Consider the following 22,966-nt stretch of genomic DNA (forward strand, 5'->3'; position numbering starts at 1 on the left):
ACCATTGTTGCACAGGGTTATCCCAATAAGGTAAGCAAGGCCATAGTTACTTAGATGCAAGTGGCTTCCTGGATATGTTGTCACATAACTTGGGCATCCATTTTTCTAAAAACAAGCTGAATAGTAAGTCTAACCACAGCACATGTTTCCACTGTCTTTTGGTCAATCTAAGATAAGCTTGGGCCCAGGGAATTTTCTGGCATTTCTGCATAGAATTGGTCTATGGCTTTCTTTTTGTGAAACAGTTCTAAACTGCATTCCTAATGCAGTTGTGGACTGTGTCAAGAGACAGTAGCTTTCTGAAGTACTTAGATTTTAAAATTTATTTGTATGGTGCTTTACAACATGCATTTTCTTAAAGCAATTTTACAGAATCCAGAACCAAAAACCCCAGTTGATAAAGTTGAAAGCAACAGTGGCAAGAAGAAAACTCCCTTAAATTACAAGGAAGAAACCTTGAGAGGAACAAGACAAACCAGACAAGTACTTCTAAGCCTCTATGGCTATCAGTGGTGTATAGTAACGAAGTAATAATACTTCGTTACAGTACTTAAGTAGTTTTTTGGAGTATCTGTACTTTACTGGAGTATAAAAATTTTCGGCAACTTTCACTCCACTACATTTTCTAAACAAATTGTGTACTTTTACTCCGATACATTTGACGTATGCATATTCGTTACTCGTTACAACAAAATAATAATAATAAATAAGCTAAATGATGTGAGATGTGTGACAGACTGCAGCAGGTTTGGCGAATCTGCGCTTGAAAGTTAGATCGGTGGTTACATACATTAACGCGCATGTGCAAACAAAGTGAAGCATGTCGTTCACCCAAATTTACGAAAATATCGGCATATCAGAAGCTTCCAGTTTAACACGCTGATGTAAGTTAAAAATAATTAACAAAGTAAATTCGCCGCACCATTGTTTTTTTATTTCTTATTATTAACATTAACATTGTTCAGATATCTAGCTTACATTTTTGATTACATTCAAACCACAGATATAACGTTTCACTAAATTTGTTTGGAATTAATTCAGTGCAAAACTCTGATGTCCATTTATAAAAACTCACCTGCCGACTAATATTTCTTCATCTAATTTCTGTATTACACCGGCAGAGAAAACATTTATGGTGTTAAGGAAAATGCACGTCTTTAACCCATTAATGGTCTCAACAAGAAAATTATGTTAAAAAAAAGTATTTCTTTGCTTTTCCTAGTTTTCAACGTTTCCAACTTTTCATGGATGATTTTTCAGCTGCTGCTTATAGTTAGAAACAATGTTTTCTTAAAATAAGAATACCAATATTTTTTAGTTTAAAACATGCCAGTCAGGGAGTAGATACGACCCAAACAAGATTATTTAAATACAGCTTATTTTTACCCAAATATTTCGATTAAAACTAATAGTTGAGCAGAACATTAAAGGGTTAAAAATGCCACACGTTTTGTTAAACTCTCTTGAGCTGATATATATCTATGGCTTGAATGTACTACTCAAATAAAAAAATTGGGACAGTATAGAAAATGCAAATGAAATGAATGCAGTGTTTCTTACATTTACATCGACTCTTATTCCATCGTAACCCAAAATATTTCATGTTTTGTCTGGTTAACTTCATTTAAACTCTTAACATACATAATTTTAAGCTACAGCACATTCCAAAAAAGTTGGAACAGGGCAATTTAGGGCTAGTAATAAGGTAAAAAAATAAATAAATAATGATGTGATTTCAAACAGGTGATGTCAACAGCTGATTATAATCATGATTTGGCACAAATCATGTTCAGATAAAGGAATAAAATGTATTGAATTCTATAAATTCTTATGTTGTGAAGACCTGGATTTTCTGTAGATGTAAGGTCGGCTCCACTGTTAAGGTGGTTTACAGGCTTAAAAAAACAATCTTCATATTTTTCAAAATTCTGACCGCTTCAGTTTATACTAACAGCATTTACTTTTACTTCTACTTTTAATACTTAAGTACATTTAATATCAGATACTTTTGATACTTAAGTACATTAAACATCAGATACTTTTTGACTTTTACTCAAGTAATATTTTAAAAGGTGACTTTTACTTCTATCAAAGTAAATTTCTGGTAAGATACTTGTAATTTTACTCAAGTATGGACTTCAGGTACTTTATACACCACTGATGGCTATATGTTTATTAAGTAGCACGATGGGTTCTCACACACTGCAGTCTGAGGGCCTGAAGCCCATGCACATTCAACAGTGGTTTCTATCCTAAATTACTGGCAATCTTATATTAAGAAATGTTCTTTTTGATCTTATTGACAATTCTTTCATGAATCTTGGCTTAAACTGGTGATCAACAACCCATATTTGCTTTCTTGTAACGTCAGATGTGGTGGATAATAATGAAGTTAAAATTGCTGCCATATTTATTTAAATTTTGTTTGGTACATTTTATTTGTGTTTTACAATTAAACTTTATTGTGGAGTTTTATTTTGAAAAAAGAGACATATTTTACTTTAATTCAACAAAAATCTTGACACATCCCTATATAATACTTATTTTTATTCTTATTCTTAATAGTGTTGTCTTCATTATAAAATTAAAATTGTTGGGACTAAAATAATCACATTTCTTTTTTTTCACTCACAGGATGGAGTTTTTAAATAGTTATATTTAAATTGATTTCTTCTACTTTTTATGAATAGTATTTATTATAATAATAATTATTAGTATTATTACTATTGTATTATATAGTAATATTATTTATTTTTTATATTTTTATATTATTTCAGAAGCCAGCAGCAACGCACCAAGCAATAATATATACATTTTTACATAGTTAGAAATGATTTGATTTTTAAAAGTATATATATGTTGAGGTGGAGAGTTAGTTGTAAACGTGAGAGACATGTTAAGACATGCTATGTGCATTAAAACCTGTTAAGAATCACTCCTTACAAGCTAAAATCAATACCAGCACGCTAGCGTTCGGTGCAACATTCCAGCTTCACTTCTATCGCTTTTCCACACTGTATTACCTGCAAACATGCAAAACAGAATACTTACCCTAAAATCAATCTTGCTGCTTTTAGATTTTGAATCTACAAATTTAAATTTTCACGGTGCTATTTTGTTCTAGATGAAAAAGACAACGGAAGCTGGTTTTCTTATATTTTGACACTTGTAGTTTTTATAAATTGTTATATGCTATACATAAGTGTAGTGCTGTAATTGAAAGACTTCATTTCCCATGGTGCATTTGGAAGGAGCGGCCGGAACTTTTTCCTGCCAGCTAAAAAAAATGGCGGCTCCCTTAACACTTCTGTTGATTTTGGCTGTAACAATAAGAGCAGTATTATTTCGATCTAGTTTAGTTACGCTCATTTCTGAACGGGTTGAAGTTGTATCTCCGCTGAACGCTTGGAAAAGAGGTATGACAGTTTTTATTGAGATGTGGTTTGTAGCTGGGGTTCATTTGGAGCGCTGATCTGTATCTTGCATGGGCGAACTGCTGGCAAACCACTCATTACTGTCAGTTCATTAATTATAAGCAGTTAATTAGTGTAAGCGTGTTGTTTTTTTCGCTGTGTCCTGTTATGTAAAACTACAATGTTTAGTATTGTTACATTGTAATATTTCACCTTGTACATGATGAGGAGAATGCAGGTTGACAGCTTAGCTAAAACTAATTCGACTGGTAAATATAACCAAGTAGGGCTGGACGATATGGCTGAAATTTATATCACGATATAACTCATAATTTCGGTCGATACGATATAATTCCGATATCGATATGAATAATACAAATGTCAGAAAAACTGCCAGGAACACCAACATTGAAAGGCTGTACCTGCAAACCTCTGAAAAATTTATTTGCAAAGTCTATGAAATGTCACCCTTTACAACTACATAATATTTTAGAAATAATAATAATAATAATACAAATAAATTAGCTTTCACCTTTTACTTGTATTCAGCATTTGTATACAGACAAAAACACGACATCATTCTCAAATAAACATAAGCTTTGACAATATATAATATAATATATTAACATATGTCTTAACCAGAGGTGGAAAGAGTACTAAAATATTGTACTCAAGTAAAAGTACTATTACTTTAATGAAGTTTTACTTAAGTACGAGTAAAGTTACTAGTCTAAAAATCTACTCAAGTGAAAGGTAACTCATTTAAAATGTACTCAGAGTAAACGTTACTTAGTTACTTTATTAACAGCAGGGGGGGGGGGGTCTCTTCTGTGTAATGCAAACAGGACAAGTGGATATAAATCTCACAATCCGCTTGTTAAGTCGTGACGTGTCGACCTTATGAAACGTCACATCCGGGTCCAAGTTGGCTGAGACCCCTCGTATTTTCAATATACCACAGTGCTGTGTCCGAGTCGGAAAAAAACTACCCAACTGTCTTTCTACCGCTTTTCTTGCAATTAGATATCATGAAGTAATATTTTTGTTCATAATTTAATGTAAACTGTCAAATTGTATATTCATTACACGTGTTTCGAGCTGTTTTTAATTTACATGTAATATGTTCATATAATTTACATGTGATATCCTGGATTTTTTATTTTTATAAGCTATAAGCTATACTGATTAAAAGTAAAACCAAAGAGTCAGAAATGTCAGTTTTCATGTAATGAATTAAAAATATGACCGCTTACCTCTTGATGAGTTGACATGAAATTAAATAATGACATGAACTAGTGTACTGCACATCTTGTCTATATATATATATATATATATATATATATATATATATATAAAAGACCTTTTCTCGTCCAGATCGCTATTGAGAAGGACTAGAAGTTTATGACTCGTGTTTGTAAACCCAATTTCCAATGACAGCGACACAGAGTTCCATACGTTTTCCACAAACATTATTTATTTTACCTTTCTTCTTAAATTGGCTTATCCATTAATCCAAGTTTCTTATAAAAACAAAATAAAAACTCAATATGTTCGCAATTGGCGTATAACAAACAAAACTACGGTAAAAAATCTATTGCTCCGCGTCCTCTTTCTTTCCGTATATTTTATATATATTTTCCGTATATAGAGCCAATACAATTCTGCCCTCTTAAGGGCTAACCAAATAGGACTAATGAATAACAGCATACATTGATTACCAGGAAAAATTATCAATAGTTAAAATACCAAGTCTCCACTTCAAATAAGTATTATTTAACCAAACAGGAAATATTTATGACAATAAACATAGAAAATTACAATTAGTGCAATATTGCTTTTACAATATATATAAAAAGGTTCAGAGGTTCAGCCTTATCTTATCTTATCATATCATAGTTGTTTGCGTTTGGACCCGGAAATGGTCCGAACGTCACGTGTGACGTCAGACTTAACAAGCCCATAGTTGTTTTTAATTCAAATATAATAGAAGAAACATGTTGATACAACATTTAAAACATTTAGGGATGTGTAATGTGTCATTTTAGTCCCATAAAACTTTTTTAAACTGTATACCCAGCTAACAATTTTTGGTTCCCAGAATGTTCCGGGAACGTTAGTTTTTGGTTCCCAGAACGTTCTGGGAACGGATCATTTTGGTTGCCCTTTGGTTCCCCAGGAAAGTTTTCTTTACGGAAATAGAACGTTCCCGTTTGGTTGTGCATTATAGTTGTGGGAACGTTCCCCTAACGTTCCCGTAACCTTAAAATTATTGAAACCTTAAGGGAACCTTGTACTAACCTTTAAATTATTGAAAACTTTAGACAACCTTGCAATAACACTCCGGTAACACCGGCAGCCCGTGTCAGCTCTGACTCTTTTTGAATGACTGCCCAGAATCGGGCCAAATACACTGGCCCAAATCCGGATGCCAGATCTCCGCCGACTCTCCCATAACTGGGCCGGAATAGCCCCCGAAACACTACAATACCATTTATTTAACGTTTTCTTCTCCTTTACATCATCATAGATAAAATAGTAGATTTATGCTACAGATTAACTACAGATGCTACAGATTAACTACAGATTGTGCAGTAGAAAGTATTTTATTAAGATAATTGCAGCAAGTAGTATAATAATAATAATCAGAATATTATAAATAAGACCAATTACAAAAGTGAACCAAAATGACAGCTATATGAATACTATATATAGAAAATAACATATAATTGCATATAAGAATAATAATTATAAAAGTAAACTATATATATATATATATATATATACACATATACAGTGTATCACAAAAGTGAGTACACCCCTCACATTTCTGCAAATATTTCATTATATCTTTTCATGGGACAACACTATAGACATGAAACTTGGATATAACTTAGAGTAGTCAGTGTACAACTTGTATAGCAGTGTAGATTTACTGTCTTCTGAAAATAACTCAACACACAGCCATTAATGTCTAAATAGCTGGCAACATAAGTGAGTACACCCCACAGTGAACATGTCCAAATTGTGCCCAAATGTGTCGTTGTCCCTCCCTGGTGTCGTGTGTCAAGGTCCCAGGTGTAAATGGGGAGCAGGGCTGTTAAATTTGGTGTTTAGGGTACAATTCTCTCATACTGGCCACTGGATATTCAACATGGCACCTCATGGCAAAGAACTCTCTGAGGATGTGAGAAATAGAATTGTTGCTCTCCACAAAGATGGCCTGGGCTATAAGAAGATTGCTAACACCCTGAAACTGAGCTACAGCATGGTGGCCAAGGTCATACAGCGGTTTTCCAGGACAGGTTCCACTCGGAACAGGCTTCGCCAGGGTCGACCAAAGAAGTTGAGTCCACGTGTTCGGCGTCATATCCAGAGGTTGGCTTTAAAAAATAGACACATGAGTGCTGCCAGCATTGCTGCAGAGGTTGAAGACATGGGAGGTCAGCCTGTCAGTGCTCAGACCATACGCCGCACACTGCATCAACTCGGTCTGCATGGTCGTCATCCCAGAAGGAAGCTGACGCACCAGAAAGCCCGCAAACAGTTTGCTGAAGACAAGCAGTCCAAGAACATGGATTACTGGAATGCCCTGTGGTCTGACGAGACCAAGATAAACTTGTTTGGCTCAGATGGTGTCCAGCATGTGTAGCGGCACCCTGGTGAGAAGTACCAAGACAACTGTATCTTGCCTACAGTCAAGCATGGTGGTGGTAGCATCATGGTCTTGGGCTGCATGAGTGTTGCTGGCACTGGGGAGCTGCAGTTCATTGAGGGAAACATGAATTCCAACATGTACTGTGACATTCTGAAACAGAGCATGATCGCCTCCCTTTGAAAACTGGGCCTCATGGCAGTTTTCCAACAGGATAACGACCCCAAACACAACCTCCAAGATGACAACTGCCTTGCTGAGGAAGCTGAAGGTAAAGGTGATGGACTAAACCCAATTGAGCACCTGTGGCGCATCCTCAAGTGGAAGGTGGAGGAGTTCAAGGTGTCTAACATCCACCAGCTCCGTGATGTCATCATGGAGGAGTGGAAGAGGATTCCAGTAGCAACCTGTGCAGCTCTGGTGAATTCCATGCCCAGGAGGGTTAAGGCAGTGCTGGATAATAATGGTGGTCACTAGGGCTGTCGCGGTGAAAGAATTTCCCCTTGCGATATTCAGCCTGTCTTAATATCGCGGTATGCGATAATATCGCCATTTTTTTTTTGTTTTTGAAAATGACTTAATTTATCTGGATTTTAGAGCTATATAAACAAGCTTTATTGTTAGGCTATGATTCGGTATATTATTGCTTTATAATGACAAATTCAATTCAATTCAATTCAACTTTATTGTCATTATACAATACAGGGTTGTACAGTATAACGAAACACTGTCAGGCTACATCTCCAGTGCAGACAATGAAAGACAATAGTGCAAAAACAATGGGGGAGGGGATGGGGGAAGTTACCAAAAGAAAACCATACATAAGGTGCATAGACAAGGTGCAATGACAAGACAATATAAGGTGCAAAAACAATATAAGGTGCAAGAACAAAACAAGGTGCAAGAACAAAAGCAAGGTGCATAGACAGATTGAGGTAGTGGATTTGGATTTAGCAGCTAGGTTTGGGTAAACAAATTCGAGGTAGTGGATTAGCAGCAAGAGTGCAGTAAAAGTGCGAGTGCAACAGTCGTAGAGGTGGTTATGTCCTGGTAGTTATAGTAGGAATGACTAGTTTAACCGCTCGTGGGTAGAAACTGTTCTTGAGTCTGGTGGTTCTGGCTCGAATGGTCCGGTACCTCTTCCCAGATGGCAGTGGCTGGAACAGGAAGTGGCTGGGGTGTGTGGGGTCAGAGGAAATGTTCCTGGCTTTCCTCAGACATCTTTTATTGTAGATGTCCAGTATGGGTGGGAGTGCGGTTGCAGTGATGTGCTGGGCAGTTTTCACCACCCTTTGAAGAGCCTTGTGTTCAGCAGCTGTGGCACTGCCGTACCAGACCGTGATGCAGCTTGTCATGATACTCTCCACAGTGGATCTATAGAAGTTACAGAGAAGCTGCTGTGGCAGGTTGACTCTCCTCAGTCTTCGAAGGAAGTGGAGACGTTGTTGTGCCTTTTTGATGACGTGTGATGTGTTGAGTGACCAGGTGAGATCCTCAGCTAGGTGGACGCCAAGGAACTTGAAGCTGCTCACTCTTTCCACCGTTGTCCCCTCGATGCTCAGTGGTGTGTGCACTCTACTCCCCCGTCTGAAGTCGATGACCATCTCCTTGGTTTTGCTAACATTGAGGGAGAGGTTGTTAGCAGTGCTCCACTCTGTGAGCATCCTCACTTCCTCCCTGTACAGCCTCTCATCATCGTTGGTGATTCTGCCGATTATTGTGATGTCGTCGGCAAACTTTATGATGGTGTTGGAGCTGTGTTTTGAGATGCAGTCGTATGTGTACAGTGTGTACAGCATAGGTGAGAGGACGCAACCTTGTGGGCATCCTGTGCTGAGTGTGAGGACGGGGGAGGTGTGGTCACCCATCCTAACAGATTGTGGTCTGGAGCTAAGAAAGTCCATAATCCAACTGCATATTGTGTGACTAATCCCAAGTGTGCTCAGTTTGGAGATCAGTCTGGATGGGATGATGGTGTTAAAGGCAGAACTGAAGTCAATAAACAACATCCTGACATATGTGTTAACTCCATCCAGGTGACTGAGTGCGGTGTGCATTGCCAGAGAAACTGCGTCATCAGTAGATCTGTTGGCACGGTAGGCAAACTGATGAGTGTCCAGGGTGATAGGAAGACTACTCTTAATATGAGCCAAGATCAGTCTCTCGAAGCACTTCATCACTATGGGTGTGAGAGCGATGGGGCGGTAGTCATTCAAACATGTGATGCTGGACTTCTTTGGGACTGGTATGATGGTGGTGGCCTTGAAACAGGCAGGAACAGTAGACTGTGCCAGGGAAAGGTTAAAGATGTCTGTGAAGGTGGCAGCCAGCTGGTTGGCACATGCCTTCAGGACCCGTCCTGGAATGCCATCTGGACCTGTTGCTTTCCGGGTTGGCACCCTCGAAAGAGCTCTTCTCACCTCGTCTGTAGCTAGGATGAGTGCTGGCTCTTCTGTGGAAAGCGGCACGGCAGACGTGGATGGTTGAGCCTGAGCAGTGGTCTCGAAGCGGGCATAGAAGGTGTTCAGTTCGGCAGGGAGTGAGGCGTCTGTAGTCTCCAAGTTACTGACTTTGCTCTTGTAGTCGGTGATTACTTGTATCCCTTGCCACATGCGTCGGGGGTCTGAAAAGATGAGACAGCTTTAAGACCAATCAAATGTGTGTTCATTGTTAAATACAGAACAGAGCAGGGATGTGCGTCTTTTCTCTATTAAAAAAGGTTTAAATTAAGCTTCTAGCCTAGGATAGATATACACTGTGAAACGAAAAAAAAGTGTTTAGGGTAAATATTTTAAATGCACATCTAATCAAAATATGGTAAAAAAAAATAGAATAAAGAATAAAGTCTGTAAGAGTTTAAACCTGCGTTATCATGCGCGCTAGAAGAACCAACATGTTCATCTGATGTGGTTTAGAGAGGATCTGAGTGGGGTAGAGATGTTCCCGGCGTTACCGATGTTGCACTAATACACGTGTACTGATCCTGCATGCGACTTTACAGATCAAAGCAAATCTAGCCTGGTTGTCGCGTCACTATTAACCATCTATTTAGTAGGTATAATTAACATAACAATATAATATATAAAATAATACTACATTTTAAGTTATTATTCGTTTCAATACATTTTTATTCAACGAAAAAATACATTTAAATCATTTCAGCAAGCCAGCAAGAGAATATTTGCAGGCTGCAATGCCATATTAACCGTCATTAAGTGTTTTAGTTTGCCAAGGCTTTTTTAAGGTTTGAATATAGTCTAAATTACAAGTATTTTATTGAGTGTGAACTCAATTTGATCATTAATAAACTTGCCTGTAATTCCTGTTGCCATTAACCGTTTCCATCCAAACATTTCGCAAGTGTAATGCGCATTTATGAAATATCGGCAGAAAAAAAAGCGGAAAATGTTGCGTTTCCATCAACTACAGTTATGTGAAAAAACCTTTACATGACGTGAGAGACGTCGGGCAGAACGAGCAATGGCCCGTCTAATGTGGGCTCAAATCTCCGTGCCACGGCGACGTTCACCTCGCATCTGGGAACGTAAAACGCACTAAACAATTTTGGGAGCACATCGTGCAGAACCATTTTTCAAACGAGCTTTGGATCAAGAATTTCAGAATGTCAAAATCAGCCTTTGATGAGCTATGATCGGGTCATCTGTAGAGCCAAAAGTTTACAGTCACCGGCCACCCGTGCCAACTGAAAAGAGGATTGCTATTGCCTTATACAAGAAGTAGTGGGCGAGACGTTCGGCGTGAGCGTAACAACAGTTCACCATAGTGTATACGCTGTATGCCAAGCAATAACATCAAAACCAATTAAACATTACGTCGTATTACCAAATGCGCAGGAGGCAGAAGAAATAGCACCGCGTAATTACGCAGCGCATCATATACCACAGGTGTACGCTGCACTGGATGGTACACACATTCCAATCCTCCCTCCAGCAGTCGGGTACAGGGGCTATGTACATAGAAGGGATGGCCATTGATTGTTTTGCAGGCACTTGTGGATGACCAGTTGTTGATTCGTGATGTATGTGTTGGCTTTCTCAGCAGCGCACATAACGCAGCAGTTATTAAAACATCACACCTTTTCAGGTACACTACACACGTTGACAGTGATTCAGTTTTAAAATACAGTGCCTTGCAAAAGTATTCAGCCCCCTTGAACTTTTCAACCTTTTGCCACATTTCAGTCTTTAAACATAAAGATATGAAATTGTAATTTTTTGTGAAGAATCAACAACAAGTGGGACACAATCGTGAAGTGGAACGAAATTTATTGGATATTTTAAACTTTTTTTAGAAATAAAAAACTGAAAAGTGGGGCGTGCAATATTATTCAGCCCCCTTGCGTTAATACTTTGTAGCGCCACCTTTTGCTGCGATTACAGCTGCAAGTCGCTTGGGGTATGTCTCTATCAGTTTTGCACATCGAGAGACAGAAATTTTTGCCCATTCTTCCTTGCAAAACAGCTCGAGCTCGAACAGTGAGGTTGGATGGAGAGCGTTTGTGAACAGCAGTTTTCAGCTCTTTCCACAGATTCTCGATGGGATTCAGGTCTGGACTTTGACTTGGCCATTCTAACACCTGTATACGTTTATTTGTGAACCATTCCATTGTAGATTTTGCTTTATGTTTTGGATCATTGTCTTGTTGGAAGGTAAATCACCGTCCCAGTCTCAGGTCTTTTGCAGACTGCAACAGGTTTTCTTCCAGAATGGTCCTGTATTTGGCTCCATCCATCTTCCCATCAATTTTAACCATCTTCCCTGTCCCTGCTGAAGAAAAGCAGGCCCAAACCATGATGCTGCCACCACCATGTTTGACAGTGGGGATGGTGTGTTCAGGGTGATGAGCTGTGTTGCTTTTACGCCAAACATAACGTTTTGCATTGTGGCCAAAAAGTTCGATTTTGGTTTCATCTGACCAGAGCACCTTCTTCCACATGTTTGGTGTGTCTCCCAGGTGACTTTTTATAGATATCTTTGAGAAATGGCTTTCTTCTTGCCACTCTTCCGTAAAGGCCAGATTTGTGCAGTGTACGACTGATTGTGTCCTATGGACAGAGTCTCCCACCTCAGCTGTAGATCTCTGCAGTTCATTCAGAGTGATCATGGGCCTCTTGGCTGCATCTCTGATCAGTCTTCTCCTTGTTTGAGCTGAAAGTTTAGAGGGACGGCCGGGTCTTGGTAGATTTGCAGTGGTCTGATACTCCTTCCATTTCAATATGATCGCTTGCACAGTGCTCCTTGAGATGTTTAAAGCTTGGGAAATCTTTCTGTATCCAAATCCGGCTTTAAACTTCTCCACAACAGTATCTCGGACCTGCCTGGTGTGTTCCTTGGTCTTCATGATGCTCTCTGCGCTTTAAACAGAACTCTGAGACTGTCACAGAGCAGGTGCATTTATACGGAGACTTGATTACACACAGGTGGATTCTATTTATCACCATCAGTCATTTAGGTCAACATTGGATCATTCAGAGATCCTCACTGAACTTCTGGAGTGAGTTTGCTGCACTGAAAGTAAAGGGGCTGAATAATATTGCACGCCCCACTTTTTAGTTTTTTATTTCTAAAAAAAGTTTAAAATATCCAATAAATTTCGTTCCACTTCACGATTGTGTCCCACTTGTTGTTGATTCTTCACAAAAAATTAAAATTTCATATCGTTATGTTTGAAGCCTGAAATGTGGCAAAAGGTTGAAAAGTTCAAGGGGGCTGAATACTTTTGCAAGGCACTGTATATATATATATATATATATGCGTGTGTGTGTGACTTAGAGCTTGAAACGTCATCGTTTATTCGCAAAACCCGTTTCCATCCCCTTTTTTCGCATTTCGGCGATGCGATATTCTAACTTTTCCACCTCGTTCAAGCGTGAAAACTTTTTTTTGCGATATTTGGGTCGTTTTTCGAATTTTTAGCTTTTCCATCCAGGTGTTGGATGTTTTCAAACACGCAGTTTTCAAAATTCGCAAAAAGTTGGTGGATGGAAAACCGTCTAGTGTTTCCATCTTAAAACACAAAGCCTGACACTCAGCAGCAACGCATGTGAACAGTTTGCAGGAAAATGACGCACTTAGCTCTTTTTCATTATGAATTTATTTAACATTTATTATGCCCGATTGTAAGCGAAAAACAAGATGGACCCTGCAACAACAACAACAACAAAAAAAACGTGAATATCGCGGTGTGGCGGTTGCTTGGCATGCCCTGCGGTTGGCTGGTCTATACCGCGATATTTCAAAATTGCGGTTAGCGCGACAGCCCTAGTGGTCACACAAAATATTGACACTTTGGGCACAATTTGGACATGTTCACTGTGGGGTGTACTCACTTATGTTGCCAGCCATTTAGACATTAATGGCTGTGTGTTGAGTTATTTTCAGAAAACAGTAAATCTACACTGCTATACAAGTTGTACACTGACTACTCTAAGTTATATCCAAGTTTTATTTCTATAGTGTTGTCCCATGAAAAGATATAATAAAATATTTGCAGAAATGTGAGGGGTGTACTCACTTTTGTGATACACTGTATATATATATGTATATATATATATATATATATACAGGGGTTGGACAATGAAACTGAAACACCTGGTTTTAGACCACAATCATTTATTAGTATGGTGTAGGGCCTCCTTTTGCGGCCAATACAAACTTTTGCGGTCAGAGGGATTTTAAGCCATTCTTCTTGCAGGATAGTGGCCAGGTCACTACGTGATGCTGGTGGAGGAAAACGTTTCCTGACTCGCTTCTCCAAAGTGGCTCAATAATATTTAGATCTGGTGACTGTGCAGGCCATGGGAGATGTTCAACTTCACTTTCATGTTCATCAAACCAATCTTTCACCAGTCTTGCTGTGTGTATTGGTGCATTGTCATCCTGATACACGGCACCGCCTTCAGGATACAATGTTTGAACCATTGGATGCACATGGTCCTCCAGAATGGTTCGGTAGTCCTTGGCAGTGACGCGCCCATCTAGCACAAGTATTGGGCCAAGGGAATGCCATGATATGGCAGCCCAAACCATCACTGATCCACCCCCATGCTTCACTCTGGGCATGCAACAGTCTGGGTGGTACACTTCTTTGGGGCTTCTCCACACCGTAACTCTCCCGGATGTGGGGAAAACAGTAAAGGTGGACTCATCAGAGAACAATACATGTTTCACATTGTCCACAGCCCAAGATTTGCGCTCCTTGCACCATTGAAACCGACGTTTGGCATTGGCACGAGTGACCAAAGGTTTGGCTATAGCAGCCCGGCCGTGTATATTGACCCTGTGGAGCTCCCGACGGACAGTTCTGGTGGAAACAGGAGAGTTGAGGTGCACATTTAATTCTGCCGTGATTTGGGCAGCCGTGGTTTTATGTTTTTTGGATACAATCCGGGTTAGCACCCGAACATCCCTTTCAGACAGCTTCCTCTTGCGTCCACAGTTAATCCTGTTGGATGTGGTTTGTCCTTCTTGGTGGTATGCTGACATTACCCTGGATACCGTGGCTCTTGATACATCACAAAGACTTGCTGTCTTGGTCACAGATGCGCCAGCAAGACGTGCACCAACAATTTGTCTTCTTTTGAACTCTGGTATGTCACCCATAATGTTGTGTGCATTGCAATATTTTGAGCAAAACTGTGCTCTTACCCTGCTAATTGAACCTTCACACTCTGCTCTTACTGGTGCAATGTGCAATTAATGAAGATTGGCCACCAGACTGGTCCAATTTAGCCATGAAACCTCCCACACTAAAATGACAGGTGTTTCAGTTTCATTGTCCAACCCCTGTATATATACAATATAAAGAAGTACTGTTTGTTTGTTTATTAGGATTTTAACCTCATGTTTTACACTTTGGTTACATTCATGACAGGAACGGTAGTTACTCATAACACAAGATTCATCAGTTCTCAAGGTTATATCAAACACAGTCATGAACAATTTAGTGTCTCCAATTCACCTCACTTGCATGTCTTTGGACTGTGGGAGGAAACCGGAGCACCCGGATGAAACCTACGCGGACATGGGGAGAACATGCAAACAACACAGAAATGACCCAGACCGCCCCACCTGGGGATCTACACCGGCTGTTAGATGCTGCAGAGTAGTGTTCATAGTTTTTACTCATGTATGAGAGGTGAATAAGCAAATGTGGCTCAGTGATGGTAGTGGACACTTGAATAATACAAGGGACAATCTTTGGGTTATAAAATTATATACAATCAGCCATAACATTAAAACCACCTCTTTGTATGTATACTCTTTTTCTATCAGCTCCACTAACCATATATTTTACTAACCATTTACTGACTTTCCCTATGGGATTAATAAAGTTATCTATCTATAGAAGCACTTTGTAGCTCTACAGTTCCACTGTCGTCCGTCAGTTACTCTGCATACTTTGTTAGCCCCCTTTTACCTTATTCTTCAATAGTCAGGACCTCCACAGGACCACCTCAGAGCAGGTATTATTTAGGTGGTGGATCATTCTCAGCACTGCAGTTACACTGACGTGGTTGGTGGTGTGTTACTGTGTGTTGTGCTTATATGACTGGATCAGACACAGCATCGCTGCTGGAGTTTTCAAATACCGTGTCCACTCACTGTCCACTCTTAAATTATACACACCTGCTTTGTTGGTCCACCTTGTGGATGTAGTCAGAGATGGTAGGTCGTCTGTTGCTTATTATTGTATTACTATTATTGTTGTTGTTGTTCTTGTTGCTTATTGTAGCTTTTAAGTTTACGTTATCCACAGTATTCAATGAACTTTAATTATTTAGCAGCTGTTGTCTAATGCTAGAAACTGTTAGCCTTTTAGCTAACGTTACCTGAAGTGTTTCAGTTCAGACTACCAGTTAACCTGAAACTCACTAGATAACATTACCATAAACAGTTTCCATTTCCAAATTGTTCTCTATCTTAATCCAAAACTCATTAATATACTTTCTGCTTACATTTTACTAAGTAAAAAGTTGTTAAGATTAAATGTTTATTTACCTCACACGAACGAACGATTCCTTTTCTTCAACGGCTCGCGTCGCACTGTTGCTATGGTGACGCTCGTTCTGCCGCCGCTGAATCAGAGACTGGACGCTGGGCCACAGCCGGACAACCAGCGTCGGCGCGCACGCGTTTCTACGAGCACCAGCCAAACCCAGCTGTGGTAACAACTGGGCCGGATCTGGCTACATTGATTCTGGCCGATTCTCACACTCGGCCGACTGTGCCGATAGAAAAGTGGGAACTGGGCCAGATGATTGTGCTAGCTGGGTTAACTTAGAAACCTTCCGGGAACGTTACTGGAACGATACTTTATACACATAAGAAATAAAACCTTATACAAGCTTTACCTAACGTTCTCTGTTAGTTCTCATAAAACCATGAGAGAACGTTAGGTTTCATAGTTTCATAGTTTTATAGTTTGTACTTGTAAGTAAAGGTTGATCTACATGGACCGTCTCAAGCAAAAGGCTGTTTTTTTGGTAAGTTCCTACCAAAAAACTTTAAAGATCATAAGAAAACCTTCCGGGAACGTTACTGGAACGTTACTTTAAACACATAAGAAAGAAAACCTTAAGGCAACTTTTAGATAACGTTCTCTGTTAGTTTTCATAAAACCATGAGAGAACGTTAGGTTTCATAGTTCCCGGATCGTTCCGGGAACAGCGCAAATTTTTTTAACGAAAATAGAACGTTCCCATAACGTTATGGAATGGTTCCCTAAAAATAACCATAGGGGAACCAAAATCTAACGTTACGGGAACGTTCTGTGTTAGCTGGGTAACCACTAGTGATGTGTCGTAGAATTATTTGAATCTATTGAACGGCCCTTTAAACTGAAATAAAGGAATCGATTCGCACTTCTGGGAGTAGTTATGTATATATACGGCTCTTTAAAAGGAACTGAGACAAAAGATCCGTCTCCCCGTCGCAGAATTCACTGCAGCAGTTTCCCAGACGCGATTTCTTTAGCGTTTATTATTTTACTCAGTAACGGATCTTATTAAAATGTAGCGAATTACAATTCTTAATACAAAACATACTGAAGTAAAAGTAAAATTACAGGCTGTAAAATCTACTTTAAAAAGTATAAGTACACAAAAAACAAAAAAGTACACTCAATTACAGTGACGCGAGTAAATGTAATTCGTTACTTTCCACCTCTGGTCTTAACTAACTTTAATCCACAACATGGACTGATTATTATTTGTATGTAAACATTTTCGAACAAAAGTGCTCAACCAGGATAAAGAATATAAAAAGTGCTTAAGAGTTGCTGCAGAATTTGCTGCAGCAGATGTTGTGCTTAAAGAATACAGAAAAAAAGAGTCTAGTCTTTACTCTCTTATCAACTATTTCTACTGCTTCTTTTTTAACTGTGGATGCTCGTTTAGCCGCTAATATCCACCGTGTTGTAGCGGAGTGTAATCAGAGCGGTAACGCTGAGCACCGGCTTCGTGCCTGTGGCGCACGTCATCACGTACTGACTTATGCATATCGATCGAATTTGATTAAAAATCATATCACCGTTATTGAAACATTTTCTATCGCGATATATATCGATATCGAATTATTGTCCAGCACTACAACCAAGTATTCAGTAAGTGGACTTTCAGTTTAACACATTTACATACTGCTATTAAAAAAATTAATGTTGTGTATTTGATCTAATGTCACGACATTGTTTGGAAATGTAATGAAATAGAGTTAAGTCAGCAATTAAAACACTGCACACTGTTTCTTCTGGCTTCAGTCGACGTCCTGACTTGAATCCCATTGATTGCAGTTGTTGCAAGGGTGACACAACCAATTTTTAGGTTTGGGGGAAAATACTAACACTGTTATGCCTGAGGGTATGAAGAAAATGTGTGACAAATTAAAATGCAATCACTACAGTGGAAAAATGTTAAATTCAATACAATCATGACATTGCTTTTTCTTAGTGACATGCGGTAAAGGTGACAAAATTAAAAGCAATATGTCTTTTATCTGCTTTTCACACATCACTTAAATGGCTTTGGTAAGGGACGGCAAATTCATATCTATGAAAAGAAATTCCTAACAGTTAACCTCTACCACATTGGGTCTGGGGTATTAAAAGGCAATGAGGGTGCTCTGAAGAAGTTTTACCCTCTCTCAAAAGTCTCTCACATGGACACCAAGACAACTCTCCCCTCTACTCCCAAAACACATTAAAAAAAAAAAAACAGAACAAAGCCAAATGTGAAGCCCTTCTTCACTTCTAACACTGGAAAATACACCACACATGGGGGAACAGTATAGCCCTGTATAGAAGTAGAGCTAAACAACACTCGAAATGAATTATCTGAGTTATTGAGAAACCGAAGTAAAATGCAAACCAAAGTAAAATGCAGTGTTAATTGACCCTAAACAGACACTACAGTGCAGCAGATTATTTGCGCACAGTATCTGACGCTAAATTGAGAAACACCTTGTCGAGGTACAAACTGTGCGCACACGACCAGGCCGTGGAGACACACGGTCTTGGCTGCCCCAAGAGGAGAGGCTGTGCCAGCAATGCACTCCCAATACAGTGGAGAGAGAGCTGCACTTATATGCACCAATAAACCACCAAATACCACCACATTACAGTGCTTCCCTAAATTCAACACCATCATCCCTAACTTTAACTTCCTCCCAGACCCCGACAAACTGCCCAACCTACTGGGGGAGCACAGAGAGAACTGTAGACAAGCAGCACTATACACACACACCTGACACCAGGTGAAGGACAGTGGGTCTCACAAATACACATCCACATTTTTATTTTTGTTTTTATTACTTATTACAATTAGTATTATTGCTGTCACTGTTACTATTTCCTATTGTTGTTATTATTCGTTTTCTTATTTTCTGTAAACATCTGAACATTGAATTAAACTGAGAAAGAGAGAGTGAGAGAGAGAAAGTGTGAAATCCCGTTTCTTATACATAAGTGCACACACACATACTTTTGCACACATAAACACAAGATATACACATACACACTTTATATGTACTGTATATTTGTTGTTCCAGGTTGTTCTAGTTTGAGTTGTTCTGTCTGGTTTCTCAGCCATGCCCTGAATTTGTCAGAGGATTGTGATTGGACAGTAATCACTTTTTATTTTGTCACTAATTCATAGCTGGCTAAGACTAAAATGCAGAGCTCATTCAAAGCAGCTCACAGTGAAATGCAATACAGATGTGAGTTAATTGCATTTCAAGCGGATTTGAATTCTGATACGAATTCAACATTTTTTTATGCAAACCTACATGTATTGTTGTTTTAGAGAGGTCATGGTCGACATGAAAACAATGTAATAGAGGTATTCCTGTTCATTTTGTCACTTTTAGTGCATGTCACTATGGAACAGTAATGAAATGCATGTATTGCATTTAAAAACGTTCCACAATAGTGATTGCATTTAAATTTGTTACTAAATCCTCTCAACAGAGGGCAAATGCAAACTCTTAAGTTTAGAATGATGGCTGTCTATTGAATGATTTTAATTCATTCATTTACTTGTACTAGGGCAGAGTGTTAAACAAAAGCATCCTCTTTCAATGAAGTACATTTACTTACATACCTACTATGTTTAAGTGTATGATGCTTATGTTTTTCTAAAATCACCTAAAAGTGGTACTTGAGGGGGATTCGGGGTACTAAACCAATGGTGTAGGGTAGAGATGGGACGATCGGGGTTTTTGGCACCGATTGCGATCTCCGATCTCCTTTCAGGGACATAGCCGATAGCCGATTGCGATCGGGGGGGGGGTTAGCAGTAAATAAAATAAATAAACTTAAAAAGAGCCTCACAGTGAAGATAAACCGGAGCAGCGCGCGCGTGTTTGTGTGTGTGTGTGCGCGCCTTTAGAAGAGACGCTTTGTTCACTGTATCGCTATAAGTGATTCATTGATTCACGAGTCATTTTTCGCGAAGCGTAAGCTTCTCTTCTCAGTTATCTCTCCGTGTTTACTGTTATTAATTAAATGTCGTGGTTTTAAATAAACACCAACTACTACAGAACATTTTGTGTGACTCTCTTACATTAAAAAGCTTCATTAAAAAGCTTAATTAAACTGCTATTACCACAGATCTGTAACCGACCGTCAGACTCGTTCCGTCTAAGGAGCTAAAAGTTCAGCAGATGATCCTGAACTAACGAATTTGGTAATGAATAAACTTTTGCCTCTGATTGGCTCTGTAACGTTTTCTGTTCTCATCTACATCACAAGTAAGAACCGCTTACGATTTACCAAAGTGAACCAGGAGTTTATATAACGTGCTGATAGAATCGGCTCAGATGTGACCGGGTTGAATTATCTTTTTAAAGTAAATATTACAATCAGCAAAATTACATCGTATGTATGACGCACAACGTTAATGATGTTATTTTAGGTCATGAAGAGCTTTCACTGTGGTTTCTGTACGATGGTTGATGAATGGTGATGTGATGGTTGGTGCTTCGTAGCTCAAAGTCCGGATCAATCCACTGAGCTGTTAAGCTTAACGTGATCTTTATATATCACACGATCGGATCGGCTACTTTTAGGAAATATCGCCGATCGCCGATAGCATATTTTGATTAAAAATCGGCCGATACCGATTCATAGCCGATCGATCGTCCCATCTCTAGTGTAGGGTAACTTTTCACAGGCTGTGTACACTGTTTTAACCACACGTCAATGTGCTGATCTTGCAGCTGCGCCAGTGGTCCATTTTAAACCCTTCTTGGGTCAGTCTAATAAATAAATAAACAGTATAATTTATGTGGAACATCAATGTGACTTCCTACGAAAAATCAATAAAGACTCTTTGCCAAATGAGAGTAAAAGAGTTACTAGTCAAGTGCTTCACATGCTTTTAGTGCTTTCATCTTAATCACAACACTTTTAGTTGAACACTATGAGCTCTTTAAGACTTTTACTCACTCTTAACATGACAGCTTTGAACTCCCCAACTGTTGCAATTTTAAATGCCTAGGTTGGGACATTTTGAAAAATTAAATAAAAACAGCAATCTATAATTTGATCATTCTATTTAGCCTTTATTTAACTGACAGGTTAAGCACGGTGGCTCTGTGGGTAGCTCTGGCGCCTTACAGCAAGAAGGTCCTGGGTTCGATCCCAGGTGGGGCGGTCTGGCTCCTTTCTGTGTGGAGTTTGCATGTTCTCCCTGTGTCTGCGTGGGTTTCCTCCGGGTGCTCCGGTTTCCTCCCACAGTCCAAAGACGTGCAAGTGAGGTGAATTGGAGATATGAAATTGTCCATGATTGTGACATTAAAAACTCAATGACTTATGAATGTTGTGTAACCAGTAACTACCTGTCCTGTCATTAATGTAACCAAGGTATATAAAACATGATGCTAAAATCCTAATAAATAAATAAATAATTATTTAACTGACAAAAGTACTTCATTGTATTTTGGAAATATAAACAAATTTAGAATGTGCTGCCTGCAACACCTTTTTAAAAAGTAAGGATGGACATGTTCCACTGTGTTACATCGTTTTTCTGTTTATTAACATTCAGATGTGCAATTGGAATTTCTCCAATAATAATAAAAAAAAATACAAAACTTCAGCTGCTCAACAGTCTGATTGTCCTCTTTATGAATCCCCATACAATTTCAGTTGAAGTAAGGCCTGGACTGCAGGCAGGCCAGTCAAGCACATGCATTCATCTGACAACAGCACACATTTCCACTGGTCTATCTGCGATAAGATGGTGCTTACAATTCATGCATTAACACCCAAGCCCACATGACTATATGTTGACTGCATGTTAATCTCTACACATGTGGATCTGTGAGTAACTGTTGTTTTTTAACAAAAATTGTGTGAACATTTTGCAACATACTCCAGTATAAAGATAGAACTATGCTTATGTCAGGAAAAATTTATATTCTTTGATAATTATGTTTAGGTAACACTTGTAAATTGTAATGACGATCAGTTATCTCTAACAAGGACCCACACATTTTGGGTGGCATAGAGGAGATTTGGAAATATAATTAAATTATAAAATTACACTAGATAAGTTAAAATAAAATTCATTATGATGCTGGAGATCTGGAGAGGCCTACTTGCCACAAAGTCTCATGCCCACTGTCAAATTTTTTGGAGAATCAGGGATGACCTGTGGTTGCTTCTGCAAGGCTGGAATTGTGCAGATTTATCAAACAATTCTTGAATCAAGTTATAAACAAGGTAGTACTGGATGAAATCTGGTTTCCTTCTGCTCTGACAATTTTCCAAGGATTGTTATCTTTCTAGCAGGATCTTGCTACACCCCACATACCCAGGTCAATCAAGGTGTTGATTGAGGACCATCATATCTATATTCTGTCATGGCCTGCCCAATCTCCAGGCCTAAACACGAGCAGCTAAGACATTATGCAGTAAAAGCAACTAACCTTGCTCAAGGATAACCACTTGATGATGGTGGGGCTTAAACCCTCAACTTTTTGTACAATAGTCATTAACCATTAAGACACCCCTGGCCCAACTATTTGATAATTTATCAGTCATCAGTCAGTGACTTCTAAAATTTATTTAAGGAACAAATAGTGTAATAGTAGCTGTTGTAACAAGAGCCCTCCCAGTTAAGCAGTGTAGCTATAGTTTCATGTTTACCCCACTACCCTAGATGGACTGTTTAGATAAAGTGTTCAGCACCTTCTAAATTATCTTGGATTTGTATCTAGATTTAGGCTTTTTCCTAATTATCGTGTAGGAAATGTTTTTTGAATTTTGTTTTGTTTGTTGTCTCTTTCATAATGACTGACCTCACAAAAAGATCCACTATTTTTCGAAGTTATTAAAAACAACAGATATTATTATACAGGGCTCTAGACTAACGTTTTGCACTGG

General features: G+C 38.9%; 2 protein-coding genes across 4 annotated transcripts in view; one reads left to right on the forward strand and one right to left on the reverse strand.

Annotated features, from left to right (window-relative positions):
* Nucleotides 1-22,966, reverse strand: part of si:dkey-6e2.2 (uncharacterized) — a 42,547-nt gene that overhangs the window by 11,750 nt on the left and 7,831 nt on the right. Inside the window, exon 1 of one of the 2 annotated variants that reach the window (XM_062997571.1) lies at nt 3,052-3,110. The exons of the other annotated variant lie outside the window; for it this stretch is intronic. The gene's annotated coding sequence lies outside the window, so the exon portion shown is untranslated. Of the gene's footprint in view, nt 1-3,051; nt 3,111-22,966 lie in introns of those variants that run through there. 2 annotated transcript variants of the gene reach the window in all.
* Nucleotides 3,287-22,966, forward strand: part of pigu (phosphatidylinositol glycan anchor biosynthesis, class U) — a 37,021-nt gene continuing 17,341 nt past the window's right edge. For both annotated transcript variants that reach the window (XM_062997569.1, XM_062997570.1), the window contains exon 1: nt 3,287-3,416. In XM_062997569.1, coding sequence (XP_062853639.1) covers nt 3,287-3,416 — 130 coding nt within the window. The remainder of the gene's footprint in view (nt 3,417-22,966) is intronic.

The sequence above is a fragment of the Trichomycterus rosablanca genome, chromosome 6, assembly GCF_030014385.1.
Source record: "Trichomycterus rosablanca isolate fTriRos1 chromosome 6, fTriRos1.hap1, whole genome shotgun sequence".
Classification (NCBI taxonomy): Eukaryota; Metazoa; Chordata; class Actinopteri; order Siluriformes; family Trichomycteridae; genus Trichomycterus; species Trichomycterus rosablanca.